Source organism: Monodon monoceros, unplaced genomic scaffold (assembly GCF_005190385.1).
Source record: "Monodon monoceros isolate NGI ecotype Baffin Bay Population unplaced genomic scaffold, NGI_Narwhal_1 Super_Scaffold_21, whole genome shotgun sequence".
Classification (NCBI taxonomy): domain Eukaryota; kingdom Metazoa; phylum Chordata; class Mammalia; order Artiodactyla; family Monodontidae; genus Monodon; species Monodon monoceros.
In genome coordinates this window covers 101,623,852-101,638,122 of record NW_021703778.1, presented here as the reverse complement: position 1 = coordinate 101,638,122, position 14,271 = coordinate 101,623,852, and the positions used below count along the sequence as shown (strand labels likewise).

The window sequence follows — 14,271 nt, the reverse complement described above, 5'->3', positions numbered from 1 at the left end:
TTCCAGCGTGTGCTATCAATTAGCTTTCCTTGGGAAGGAGAAGGTAAAATGCTGTTTTTCACTAGACATCTGGAATCTGCCTGACTGACTTATTTTTAACAGCTATGGATCCTAAAAACACCAAAAGAGGAAGGGGTTAAAACATGGCTCCTTCTAGCACAGAACTCAAAGTCTGGCAGTGGTGTGATTGTACAACTGTTTTGACCTCAGCAGGGGAAAGTCTTTATTTAATTCTATGTAATGTGTATATAATAATATCATTTTAAGGCACCTGCTTCAAAATAGAAACTGGGATGTTGGAGATAATAACAATAAACAAAAATTAAAACCAAACCAGGCTCAGTGCCCAGGAAAACTATCAGATTCCAAGAACTGGGCAAGCAATAACGTAACAGAGGGAAAAAAGTCAGGAATGGATGAAGTTGTAACTGCCTCCGTTAAAAATGACCACTCTGCAGTGCGATTGCTGTTAAACAAATCCGTGGGGCATTTGTTGGGTGGGTGGAGTTCCTGCCCTTCTCATTTCAGTGACAAACTTCCAATGGAACTTGCCTTCCTGAAAGTGTCAGTCTCGAACATGCCAATAATTACAACAATCTTGCTTTATGTTTGAACTTTTATAATGCTATACACCAGTTGGAAATAAATGGACCAGAAATAAAAATATGAGTTAACTGAAGTCAGAAGGAAAGCCTTCATGTTTCCCAGGATGCCTAAATGTCGTGTGATTTACATAAACAAAGGAGGAAATCCTCTTTTGTGTGTTTAGGGGTGTGTGTCTAATACAGGAACCCATGTTTTCCTGTTATTGAAAAGCATTCTTTAATCGTTTAAGCACATTTTAGGACCCACATATATTCCAGGTGTGTTGTTTCCCTTGACATTAAAACAGCAGAGCAGGCAGGGCATGACTATCAGAGAAACCTATTAGAGCTTCCCTTTGTGTCATATAGACACATAAAATAAATGAATTAAATTAAGTGGACAGACAGCCCTGGCAGACTGGTAATATTGTGTGAATTTAGTGAAGGGAATGGTTGCTCCTAATGGGACTTAGGCAGACTTATACATGGAGCTGTAGGCTAGACAGGCCATTTGTGAATGGAAGACTATAACATTTCCTTGATCGTGGGTGTTAAGGGGATGATGACTTTTTAACCGTGAAAGTAAATGTAATTGGTGTGAAATGTTCATAAGCTTCTAGCCAAATATAACTGAATAATGGGCAGTAAACCTAAGCATTATTTGAAATTTTTTTAAAATGTTTGCTAAATTCTGGTTAGGAACAAAGGGAAAAGATTGTACTGAGATCCTAAAAACAGCCCAGTCCTGTACCATAGGGTTCTTACCAACCCTAAAGGCAGGGTGCCCACATTTCTTTCCCCTCTTGGTCACTGCTTTCACGACCCCAGACACTGAAGCTGTGATAAAACTCTGGTATGTGTGAAGGAGAGCCTTCTTACCACCCATCATGACTGGAATAGGTGTTTTCTGTCCTTCATCCCGCAAGGATTCTTTTTGCCATCTGTTGAGCATTTGCATGGTTATTTGCAAGTGTGGGATCTGTGGGCTTATTTGAAACTAAGAAAGAATGTAGCACTGATGCACGGTCTTACTAGGATTGCATTCATTACAAGGAATGCTTTCCACTTTTCCCGGCTCCTTTAAGAGCATCGTTTCTATTTAAACTTACAGTTCTTACAGGCAGAGCTGAGGAGGAGCTTTTAGGAAAACCCTTTTAAAATACTTAATTACCTCCCCTCCCTTGAGGCTCTAATCATGAAGTACGCAGACAGAGAAATATTCAGAGTGACTCTCTCCTGGTGGCTGGTACTTGACTTCTGTCCAAGAGGTGACAAGGTCCATCCTCAGCATGGAAGGGAGAACTGACTAAGGCCAGGAGGAGGAACTGTCCTGGCCCTACAGTTGTGGTGACCTCAGGAATTCATATGTGGAGAGGGGCAGGGGTTATAATCAGATGCAAACTGGATACAAACTGACTATATTTTAAAGCCAAATAGTTGGGTTGGTTTTTTTGTTTTGTTTTGTTTTGAGTGAAGTATTACTTCTTATCTTCTCACTAAAGCCTGGAATATTTACACTGGACTATAACATTAGAAATATGCATTGCAGCTCCCTAGGGGAACCGGTAACCTGCACTTCCTTTAAAATGCAGCCTTTCCTAACTACCCCTACCTGATGCCTGTCAGCCCCATATGCTGCTTTCCCTGCTAGACATCATTGTGCATTTGTAGCCTCCATTAGAGGAGCCTGGTGTTAATTATTCCTGTCGTGTTCAATGTGAGTGGATGATGGCATAAATGAAGCTGCCCTTACAATTAAAATTATATTGTAACTGCTTGAGGGTGCACGTTATAATTTCTATTTCTTTTGAGTTCACCTCTTACTAAAGGTACACATACTCATTCATTTTCTCTCTTTCTCTGCTTCTCTTTCTTTCTCTCTGTACTTCTCTCTCCCTCTCCCTCCCTCCTTCCCTCCCTCCCCCCTCTTCCTCCCCTCTGTACTCACACACATACACATGTATATACACACATATGTATATTTATCTCTCTCTATACACACAACAGATATATCAGTTTTTCTCTCTCTCTCTCATTGCACATATGTACGTAGGTATAAGATAGACACACCACTGAATGAGGACCCAAACCACCCTGCACACCCACTAATCTGATTGGTCTTTTCTTGGCAGTGACAAACAAGAAACCCACACAGGCATCCATTACGAAGGTCAAACAGTTTGAAGGCTCCACGTCGTTCGTGCGGAGATCACAGTGGATGCTTGAGCAGCTTCGCCAGGTTAATGGCATCGATCCTAATCGGGTGAGTGAACTGTCCAGTGCTGAGCGAAGGTGTTCTTTTCACACAATGACTCTCTCATTGACCTTGGCAGGGTGATGGTTGTCTGAGTCATTTTTAACAAGACTATTGCTCTATTTCAGTTATGTGGCTAAGACTTTTTGATTCCTGTGCCCTTCTTACGGGAAATTATAAATCTTTTCATCATGTTTGATGGAGGCACCTAAGGGGATGAATACTGAAGAAGTGCTACTCCAGTAATATGTTTATCAGCCAAGTGCAAAGAGCAGAGTTCAGATAATCACATCTGTGATTATCAATATGAAAAACCATGTTCATCGAAGCTCCATTCATCTCCTAATGCCACCAGTGATGAGGTTTATTTACCAAAAATCAAATAAATGAACTGCCCCTTAAAAATGATGTATTAGGATTCCATTGGATTTAATAAGAGAATCATTCCATGGTAGAGTTATGTATTCCAAGTAAATTCCCTTTGCTCACACACTCACCATAAAATACATCAATAATGAGGAAAAAGAAAATGTAAAATGTAACTATATACTAAAATAGTAAGGGGTAATCTTTCCCTGCCAAAGGTTAGGGACAAGATTAATACTGTTCAGTGCCAAGAACCTAAAGGAATCCTTTTTCGAGTAATTGGGAAGGCAACGCATAGTCTGAATTCTGACACAAGTTGATACGCAGTTAAGCTAAAGGGACTTCTGTGCTCTTAACTTCCTGGGGACATCTAAAAATGCCATGAGATTTGAGGTCTGCTTGATAGAGAGAGAAAGGTATACTCTCTGTGCACCTAGGTGCTAGTAAAGATGAGTCTTGTGATTAGGACAAAAGTCTTTGAAAGGTGTTTTAGCCTTTATGAGTCTCTTAACGTGGTGAACTGGAAGCAGCAGTTTTTATAGCTTGAGATCAGTCGTTATTTCACTGTCTTTTCCAGGATTCTGCGGAGTTTGATTTGTTGTTTGAAAATGCTTTTGACCAGTGGGTAGCCAGCACGGCCTCAGAAAAATGCACCTTCTTCCAGATCCTCCACCACACCTGCCAGCGCTACCTCACGGACAGGAAGCCAGAGTTTATTAACTGCCAGTCCAAAATCATGGGAGGTGAGTGGGCGTTTGTGTGACTTTACTCATTCTGTTTCCTTAGACGCACTTTTACATACAGTTAGGTGTTCAGCAGCGTAATTAAAGACCAGAAAAAAAGAATCCAGACGCTCAGAGCTGGACCGCATGAGGACCACTCCGGGAGTTCATCGTATGCTAATCTAGACACAGTGGTATGTTTTCACTCTTATCCAAAAGCTGATCTTTTAAAAGGAATTAACTCCTTAGCTAAGATTCTTTGTACGATGAGAACAAACCTGTCCCTTTATTAGAGAAACCTTTCCGTTTGGTTTCTTCCCTACCATTTCATCGCAGAACTCTCCTGGGTTGCTTTTTCCTAGTATTTCTCAAGATATTTTACAAATATTGATATGACCGTTCCTACAGATACAGTCCCTTTCTTTCAAATAGCACCTAGTCTCACATTTATTCCTTGAATGGCAGACAGAGCTGAAGTAGGATGAGTGCTGTAAGCCAGCCTTAAGGAACGAGTACCAGCGTTGGCAAGTTAATGAGAAACACTTAGAGGGTGCTTAGCACATTTCTTTTAGGTGGCATTTCTTTTTAGAGACTTGAAACTGTGCTAAAAATATAAAGCCTTGCCAGTCACTATGGGAGTTGAGGAAGAGTGTGTATATTATTGGTCTTTTCACTGACCTGTTCTCCTGGTTTTGAAAGCATCTTTTTAAAAATGTACCAACTTTGTCTTAATCAAATGTAAGTGAAGGTCACAATAGAGACAGTACACCTTCCCCTTGGGCTGTATCTATCTTTCATACGAACATGAGGCAGAATCCATTGTTCTGTCCCAACAGCTGCTACGCACACTCTCATTTTGCCATTAGTCTGCTAGGTATTGTGGGAGAAAGTGCTGTCAATACTTCATTATTTGCCACTGAAGCGTTAGTGTGCCTCTTCAATAGGAAGTTGCTCACATCGTATGAACCTTGAAAGGCCTCTCTTAGATGCTGATAAAGACTCTTGTGTTATCACTTCTCTGTTTGGTCCTAGAGAAATACGAGGTGATGAGTGCATACTTTCTTCAAAGTGACTACATCCTATGGTACAGAAGTGAAAAAAATATTAGACATAGATGTTGAAAGGAAAGGAAACATCAAACACAAACCTCTTACTGTTTGGAAAACATAATGAGACTCTATCATGTCTGTGCCACCAGTGTTGTTCAAATGAATCCTGCTTTGAAAATCCAGCCTTAACAGACTTGGCCAAAGGTTAAAGCACCCAGGCTGAGGACCACAGATGGTCACATTTTCAGGGAATGGAAAATTGACCAGGCAACCCCAGCTTTCCCTCATTCTTCCTTAGGGTCTTCTCTAGTATCCTAGAATCACATTTGTTTCTTGATCTTAAGTTCCTGCTATGAAACATTTCCCCCATCAGTATCAGTACGGTCAGTAGCTTGCCCGGCTGGCCCCTAAGCAGAGTCTCCTCTAAAAAACAGTGTGACACGTGCATTTGAAATTTCTGTTGCTCTTGGAGACAGACTTTCTCTCGAGCACTCCACTTCTCCAGGTTCCATCCTGGGAGCAGAGGGCATCAGAAGCAGAGGCGGTTCCATGGGGATGACTGCATTTCCTCAGAGTGGAAATATGAGGCGGAAGCAAGGGGGCACAGACTCACTCCTCCGTCCCCATGAGGGAAACAAGCCGCCCCCTTCCTGCAAAGGTTAGGGAGAGCTCTGGGAACTCTCCCCTAAGGGACGGCGCTAGGTAGCCCTCTTCTCTGTTGTCTCTGAAGCTCTCATTTCTTCTCTCGGAACAGGCCCTTTCATTCCTTCATTCACTCTTAGCTCATCATCCAACCACACAACCTGTTAGTACTAAGCACCTACTATGAGCTAGTCACTTTGTTACGTCCTCGATGTGGACAATCATTCTATGTTTGGTCCCTTAATAGACCCTAATTGCCACTACCCAAACCCCAGCCTGGCAGGTCCCTAACAGCCTTTCCATATACATTACCCTCTCGAATATCCTCAGACCTTTCCACACATTCCCACCCAGCTGCTTCTGTCATTGGCCCAGTCTTTCGATGTCTTCCACTGCCCTATGAACCCCAGATTATGCTGGGTTGAGACAAGAATCTATATATCCATAGTTAAATTGTTGGTATGCATAGTGCGTAAAACTAAAGATTGATCTCCCGTAGTAAGAAAAATAAGAAGTTAATGAGACCAAGTGCCAGAATTGGCTCTGCCCTCTGTGACCTTAGATGTGTCTCTCATCTTCCTTAGACCTCAGTTTTCCCTGGTGTAACATATGGGGGTTAGACTAGATGATATCTACAATCTGTCAGGTCTGTCGTTTGAGAATCTGTAATTCATAAGTTATAGCTTTATTGCGTAGGTTAGTCACTTCTTAATTTAAGAATCAAATAAAAGATTTAGTGCTGTTAAATATTGCCCACTTCTAGATTCCCAGGGAAGGCAAAAAAGTTGGAATTAGACACATTGTAATTTGTTGGCACCACAGACATCCTTAATGAGTACAGCCTGTCTTATTTAAACAGTCGCCTATCCTTGATAACAGTTGTACCAACACACCCTAGTTAATTAGCATGTTGATTAGTCTTCCTTTCTGCCATTTATCACAATTCGGAGACTTAAAAAAATTGTGTCGTTTTCAGGTCACTACATTCTGACCCCTTTAACTTTTAGGGTACCTACCCCATCTTCAGCAAATGAGATCTATTCCAAATTTCACAAAATCTTTTGGTTCGTCCTTACGGTATGGGCCATAAGTGCTAGACACAAATGGTTTTCCATGCTGTGAAATGTGATCGATTTTGTAATTTTAGAGAACTGATGCTGCTGTTGGTGTGCTGTCCTCCATCAGGTTCTGTACATACGTTACCTCATTTAGTTTTTACAGCAGCCTTTGGAAATACAATTTATTATCTCCATTTTACTGAGAAGGAAATAGGATCAGAGGGGTAATTAAACAGCTTGCCAAGGATCGTATAGCCTTTGTCCTCAAGTGGCAGGGCTGAGATTCAAACACAGGCCCTCACCACTCTAAAACCATCGTTTTTGGGCTCACTGAGTGGCACGCTCCAGGGAACACCACTGATATTGTCTTTGGTATGAATGGCGCCCCCTGGAGTTGTGCAGGAATTTTGGGATATATTTTAGCCAGCACATTCCTAGGTATTAAAAAAAGGAGCTAAGCGGAGAGGGCCAGAGATTATGAGCAGTTTTAACCCTTTTCCTACTTTTATTGAGGTATATGATTAAGATAATATGATGGAATCATCCAGGACCTTTAAAATCATTTTGCTTTTTGTTTTTTCTTTGTTTTTGTTCGTGAGAATTTCAATATATTAAAGAGATGAAAGTGAGGCTATTTTAGTCAATGGGGAAGATGCTGGAGCCCTGGCCACTCACCAGACCTCTTAGACATTTTGTTTCTGATCTAACCCCCGTCACTGGGAAAACTGAAGGCAAGTGATTTTGAAGGACTTTTGAAGGACAAATCCGTCTGATGCCCACTGAACCATAGTTTCTTTTTTATTTTTTTTATTTTTATTTTTTTAATTTATTTTTGGCTGCAGTGGGTCTTCATGGCTGCGTGCGGGCTTTCTCTAGTTGCGGCAAGCAGTGGCTACTCTTCGTTGCAGTGTGCAGGCTTCTCATTGCGGCGGCTTCTCTTATTGCGGAGCACAGGCTCTAGGCGCGCGGGCTTCAGTAGTTGTGGCACGTGGGCTCAGTCGTTGTGGCTCGTGGGCTCCAGAGCACAGGCTCAGTAGTTTGGCGCACAGGCTTAGTTGCCCCGTGGCATGTGGGATCTTCCTGGACCAGGGCTCGAACCCGTGCCCCTTGCCTTGGCAGGCGGATTCTTAACCACTGCGCCACCGGCGAAGTCCCCCATAGTTTCTTTAATACCAATTCAAGTAGGATTATCATTTAAGCATCTACAATTTCATGAAGTTCTTCTCTTATATTTATTGATTGTGTATATTCCATATGGCCAGGTTTTTCTTCTTGGGGAAAGTCAGTTACACAGAAATAAATTCTTTGGATTGTTTGAAATTCTGTCCTCCAAACATGATATTTCTTTATCTCCAGAGGATAGACTGGGGAGCTTTGATCTTCTGGTGCTGGTTACAGGATCCAGGAGACGTGGCCAAAGTCTACAGTTGTGAAAACCCCCATAAATTGAAAGACAGCGGGATGCTCTAAGCAGGTGTGAAGCGGAAAGCGTTGGTTTCTTCTGCCTTAGTCAGCATCTTTTCAGCCATCTTCTCTTCTCTGGATGGTTGAAGGACTTTGTCCTCAAGCCTTGGTCATTCCTGACCTCCACCCTACCTCTCTCGTAATTCATTCAAGGTCAGTCACCTTTAGAAATACAAAGCCATTATTCAGTTGCTGGGTCCCTAAGCTACCAAGTAACCTGCAGAGAAGGAAGGTAGAGGTGTGGAGTGTCTGGCTCCTGGAATATCACACAGCATCAGGAGCGACACGGCCCTGAAGGTGAAGTCTTGGGTTCACATAGGTCATATTTACTTTTTCTAAGATGGTAGTTTTTTTCTGTCTGTAGTAAGCAGAGATGATGATATAAATGATATACTGTAATATGTGTGATAACACATTTGTACTACAAAGACGCCTTGAAGGAGTTGATCGCACATGTAGAACTTCAGACTCTAGAAGAGAGACTTGCTTTCAAGAGAGCAACATGGTCTGCCCCAAGTGGTAGCATCACTTTACTTACAATGGACCTGCCATATTAAGTCAGCGTCCCAAGGGGGACTTCGTTTTGCTCTCTTCATGCTTCTTGACAAAATGTGAGCAAATCCCTCATAGTTCCCCATTGCTGTTTTATTTACACTGACCTTCTGTAGTGATTACTGTCGGCCTATTATCTTAACGCCTAATTCTGTGAACTAAGGAAATCTTGAATGGTGTTGGCAACTTCTGTGTTAGAACCACAAAATAAATGCTTTGAAACCTATTTTCTTCTTTAGTAAGCGCGGTAAATTATTTGCACACAAAAAAGTAATTTATTCCTCAAGGCAAGGTTCTGTTTCACCTGAAGCATGTCCTAGCATTTTCCTTGAATTCTGAGTCCAAACACCCTTGGCTACCTCATTCAATTACCTCTCACTCTTTCATCTGTTCTATGCGGGTCATCCTTTAGGGGTGCCCCACCTACATTGTTTGAGGCCCACTTGGTTCCATGAGCATTTACTCAGCACCATCTGTCTGACAGGTACTGAGCTACCTGCCGACATCCAACAACCAAGCAGACACCTTTGCCAACTTTACTTGTGTTCCTGGAGGGACATCAGATGTAAACAGATATGAAACAATATGATACACCAAGGTGATAGCTGAGCTGCATTTTAAGGGATGGTTAACAGTTGACAGACACACAAGGGCAGGATGAAATGAGTTCTCTCTTATTGCAACAGTTAATCCAGACAGTTTCGTTTCAATGTTATCTATATTCAGAATTTGGAACATGGCAGATTGTTTTTTCACGAAACAGGCTATTTTGCAGTGCCATGTATTTTTATCATCATCAAAGGGTATTTCTTAAGCATTGTCTGTCTATGTGCAGACCTTCAGATGATGGTATAAAGCCCAGACTTCTGAGCTCTTTTAGAATTCCAGGGACACAGATGTCTCTGATGTCTGCTTCATGGCAGGCTGGCCCTCATTTGCCCCTGCTGATTGGTATGCTAAAGAAGACCCAGATTGCTTTACTTTGGATTCCCCTGGGGTGGTACAGAATCTCAGGATTCAGACTGTGACTTTGTATTGTACTTTTCTCCCAAACAATGAAGGGGCATATCCCTGGGCAAGGTGTGCGAACATTTCACCTTGTGAGTGTCCCAGGCATGGGCACGTGTAAGGTGAGGTAACAGATCGATGACACAAAGAGCACATGTATGCATCCTAACAGGGCTCTTACAAAAAAAAAGTGATCGATGTGGTTTTTAATCCAAATATATTAATGTAGTGCTCTAGTACAATCTATAACATTTGCCATAATTTTTACAGTTCTTCCTCGTGTTTTAATGTTTTCTGTCACTGAATAATGGCTTTGTGGCTTGTGAACTTCACCCTCGTACACATGCTCCGACCACAGGCACATTACAAAGAGTTGCTTATTTCTCAAGAATAAATTCACGTGTAATTTTGCCCCTACCACTCAAACTTCAACATACTCGGGGATGCGTGCAGACATAGGCTAGTGATTATAATTCACATACCGAGTTAAATCGTATTAAAACCACCATATTGTTGCTTCTTGATGACATGTAGATGAGGGGCAGGCCAGGCTGCTTAGCTGATTCACTGTTATGAGAGGGTCAGGAAGTGTTTCTAATAGTTCTTTAGATCTAGAGGAATCCATGTCATAGTTCCTCCAGTGAGTTTTTGTTACCCTTGAGGAAATAACAAAGTAGCAAGCTTCAGTTATCCTGTACCATGATACAAACAAGGAAAGTGGTTTATGAGGAGCTTGCCTGAGGTCCCACAGCTAAATAAGGGCTGGAGCCAGTACCTCGGTCAAGGCCTCTCACCTATTCCCCATCCATTCAGTGGGGACCAGGACTTCCAAGTTCCCTCAATAAGCACAGGTCTTCTTTTCCTTGTATTGATTCAGTCAAGCAGAAGAGGAGATAACTCCAATTTAACGAGGTATTTATGAGGCTCAAATTAAAAATTCTGTTTGAAAGTTCTCTCTAGATGTCTGTTAATGATATTGTGTACACATGCAGACTTACCCACCACTGTCCCATCACTCCGTCCTCTTCATGGCAGCCCATACCATCCTTTCCTAGACAGCGTGATATTTTATTTAAGACTTGCTTTATAGAAACTTTTGGGGGAAAGTAAGAAATTAAGAATAGAAACCAAAAATTATGCATCAATAAAAATAATGGTATAAATATTTAAACTATACAATTGGAAAAGCCCAGTTTGGGGGATTTTTTTGCTTTGGTTATTGGAATCCCACCAGTGTAACTACTACGTCAAACACAAGTTTGATATATACTGTGCTACACAAAGTACTAACCACCATCTGACATTGGCTGAGCGTTCTTCGGAGCAGGACATTGTAGCAGAAGCTATGAGGTGTTTCTGGACCTGAATCTTTTATGTATGTACGTTTAAAATTTAGGATGACATTAGCAATCGTTATGTGGGGCATTTTGTGTGCTTTCTCCTATTTCCTGATAGTCAGTCTATTCAATACTTCATCTTACTCCCAAAAGATGAATTAAAAGCAGATGCTTTTATTTTCAGTAAGAAAATTGAAGTAACCAAGGACTAGTTCCTTAGGTCCCATCCAGTTCTATGCATGATATAAACGACTAGTAACTAAAGAAAAATTGGGTCACAGATGTGACTTTCTCTTTTTCATTGCTCATTGGCTGTAAGCCACACAGAAATGCATGCTGTGAAACAGCTGGTGGGTTATGGTTAGTCGTCTTGAGCCAGAGTGACTTTGTGCATTAAGTGCTTTGTGAATCATCTCTCTCCACCAAAATCTTGAACCAAAGCAAAGCTACATAAAGGGGACTTCTGAGGTATCATTTACTGGCACGGCAAGGATCATGAACATATTTTGTCTTCCCCGTGGTTAAACAATCTGCAGTAGACGAGAGCCATTTCTACTTTCAGAACCAACCAGGACACCTAATTGCACAACTTGATAAAGTGAAAAGAGCACGGACTAGATTCACTTACCCCTGTTTCTGATGGCATCGCTCATTAGCTCTGTAACCTTCTCCAAGCTGCTTAACTTAACACTCAGCCTCTCTGCATCATGGATAGCAACGTATACCTTGAAGGAACGGTGTGGGGATTAAAATGAATTTTAAAGTATCCAGTCAGATGGGATTTTTGCAAAGTGCCAGTACATGTCTGAATATCCTATTAAAAATTACTAGATGCCTATTCATAATGTTACATGATTTCTTCTAGGATATTTGTCAAAAGCCCTTTCTTATGAAAGGAGTAAGAAAATATTCTTAAACTTTCCTAACCCACGTTGGCCATAAGAATTGCAAAAAAAAAAATTAGTAATTTCGTTGTTCCAAGTGGGAAGGAGCTGAGCTATATTATAGACATTTCAGACGTCTGGAATGCTGAGTTGTTTGCCTGGTTTATAGAATGCTGAATGTGTCGCATTTTATGTTTGACATTTATAGAATGCATGTGTTACTGCTGCCTTTACCAAAACAACAATGTTTAAAATGTATTGAGTGACACTGTGCCAGAGATCAGGGCGCATAATTCAGATCTTCTTGTAGGAAAGAAAAAACCTAAAACATGTTTTCTGAACTTTATAAGAGAATAGAAATGGTTTTTTTTTACCACCAGCGTATCTTCAAGCTAGAATATTTCTTTGAGTCCAGTTCTCTTTACACAGCCCCAAAAGGAGACACATGGATCAGAGGTAAAATTGTTTAATATTGTTAGACGGGAAGTGGTATTTCCAAAACAGACATAAAAGGCATGCTGCATGATTCCCATACTTCTAGATTTAGAGACAAATACAATTTTTAAAAGAATTTGGGAGACAAGTTTGCCAACCAGTTTTCTATGTAAGATGTTAAAAAAAAATCTTCATATCCAGCATCACCAGTTTCACAAAAGAAAGTTTACTTTAATACTAAAAGATACAAAGGACATAAGGGCTAGTCCTTAAATTGGAAACATTTACCTTTATGAAAAACTTACTACATCTGGTTCTTATCTTTCTTAGTTCACATAGACCAATAAAAACTCCGTCATTGGCATTAAAAAGTTGTTGCTCTGCTGTAACACAGAAGCATCAAGAACTAAAATTACTTGGAATTTTAGTGAAGAGAAGCTGTAAATTCACAAGAACAGTAACTGGTTCTAAAAATGGTCATTCAGTGATTTGTCAAATTCATTCCCACTTCTGGGGGAACCCACTCAGAGCACACACCGTTTGGACAGCAGAACAGATCATCTTCAGGGTTGAAGGCCATGGTCCTATTCCTTCCCTGGAACAGAGGTAAGGAACTTGTGCATAGTAGCTGAGAAACTACCCAGGAATACGAGATTTCTAAAACCTTTAGTGAAGGAGTCAATGAAATGGCCTTTTTTCTCACATTATATCCTAGGCTTTTAAAAATTTCAGCCTTGTGTCTGATCATCAAGGTGAGACTAAGCTACTGAATTTATCGTAAGTAGTTATTTGAAATTGGGACATTGATGTAAATCTGAATGTGGAGACTTCAGATTTATAAGACCAAACATTTTTCACCCTTCTATTTGCAATGTGCCTACCCAGGGTTGGGTTTATTAGGTGCCTGCAAGAAGCAAGAGCATTAGGATTGTCAAATTGAGGAAGCAAAAGTAGGAGATGCACTCCATGCAATATTTGAGACAACTAAAAAATTATCCATTGTTTGTCTAAAGTTCAAATTGTATCGAGTGTCCTGTATTTTATCTGGCAACCTTCATGGGCATCCCAGTTTCTAGCTACCACAACCAATATGGAAAACATAATATGTTTATTGTTACGTAGATAAATAAACTTTATGGTGGCCAATTATTAGGACTTTAAGATACATTGAGATGGAAATCTCCCAGGCATAATGTTAGGTTAGCCGTTCAAAGGTACAAACAGAGAAAAGCATGAGACAGACTGCTAAAGAAGGACAATTAGAAGAACTGAGAGTATTCATGTCTTATTGTGGCTATTCTACACAGAAAAATGCTGTGAAATGCGAATTAAAGTATTAATAAGTATAGCAATTCCACTAAAGCTCTTTTGTTACCAAACATGAGATTCCTGCTTACTTTTGCACAGGGAGGAAAGCTCAGTCCTGAGTCTGAATGTCTTTGGCTTGGTTTTGAGGAGTTAGTTTCCTGCAAGAGCAGTGAAAGAAGCCTGCCATTGACTCTTGGGGACACCAACAGACCAAAGGCTCTCATTTATGGAGAAAGAGTAAGAAGTTCTAGGGTCTCAAGAACTAGAAGCAGCTGCCACTTTAAAAATTTAGCCTCCTGGGCTTCCTGGTGGAGTAGTGGTTGAGAATCTGCCTGCCAATGCAGGGGACAAGGGTTCGAGCCCTGGTCTGGGAGGATCCCACATGCCGCGGAGCAACTAGGCCCGTGAGCCACAACTACTGAGCCTGTGCGTCTGGAGCCTGTGCTCCGCAACAAGAGAGGCCATGGCAGTGAGAGGCCCGCGCACCGCGATGAAGAGTGGCCCCCGCTTGCCACAACTAGAGAAAGCCCTCGCACAGAAACGAAGACCCAACACAGCAAAAATTAATTAATTAATTAATAAACTCCTACCCCCAACATCTTAAAAAT

The 14,271-nt window shown here is 41.2% G+C and overlaps 1 protein-coding gene across 2 annotated transcripts in view; it reads left to right on the top strand.

Annotated features, from left to right (window-relative positions):
- STXBP6 (syntaxin binding protein 6) overlaps nucleotides 1–14,271 on the top strand; it is a 261,893-nt gene that overhangs the window by 202,360 nt on the left and 45,262 nt on the right. For both annotated transcript variants that reach the window (XM_029239469.1, XM_029239468.1), the window contains exons 3-4: nucleotides 2,717–2,847; nucleotides 3,782–3,947. In XM_029239469.1, the coding sequence (XP_029095302.1) occupies nucleotides 2,717–2,847; nucleotides 3,782–3,947 (297 nt within the window). The remainder of the gene's footprint in view (nucleotides 1–2,716; nucleotides 2,848–3,781; nucleotides 3,948–14,271) is intronic.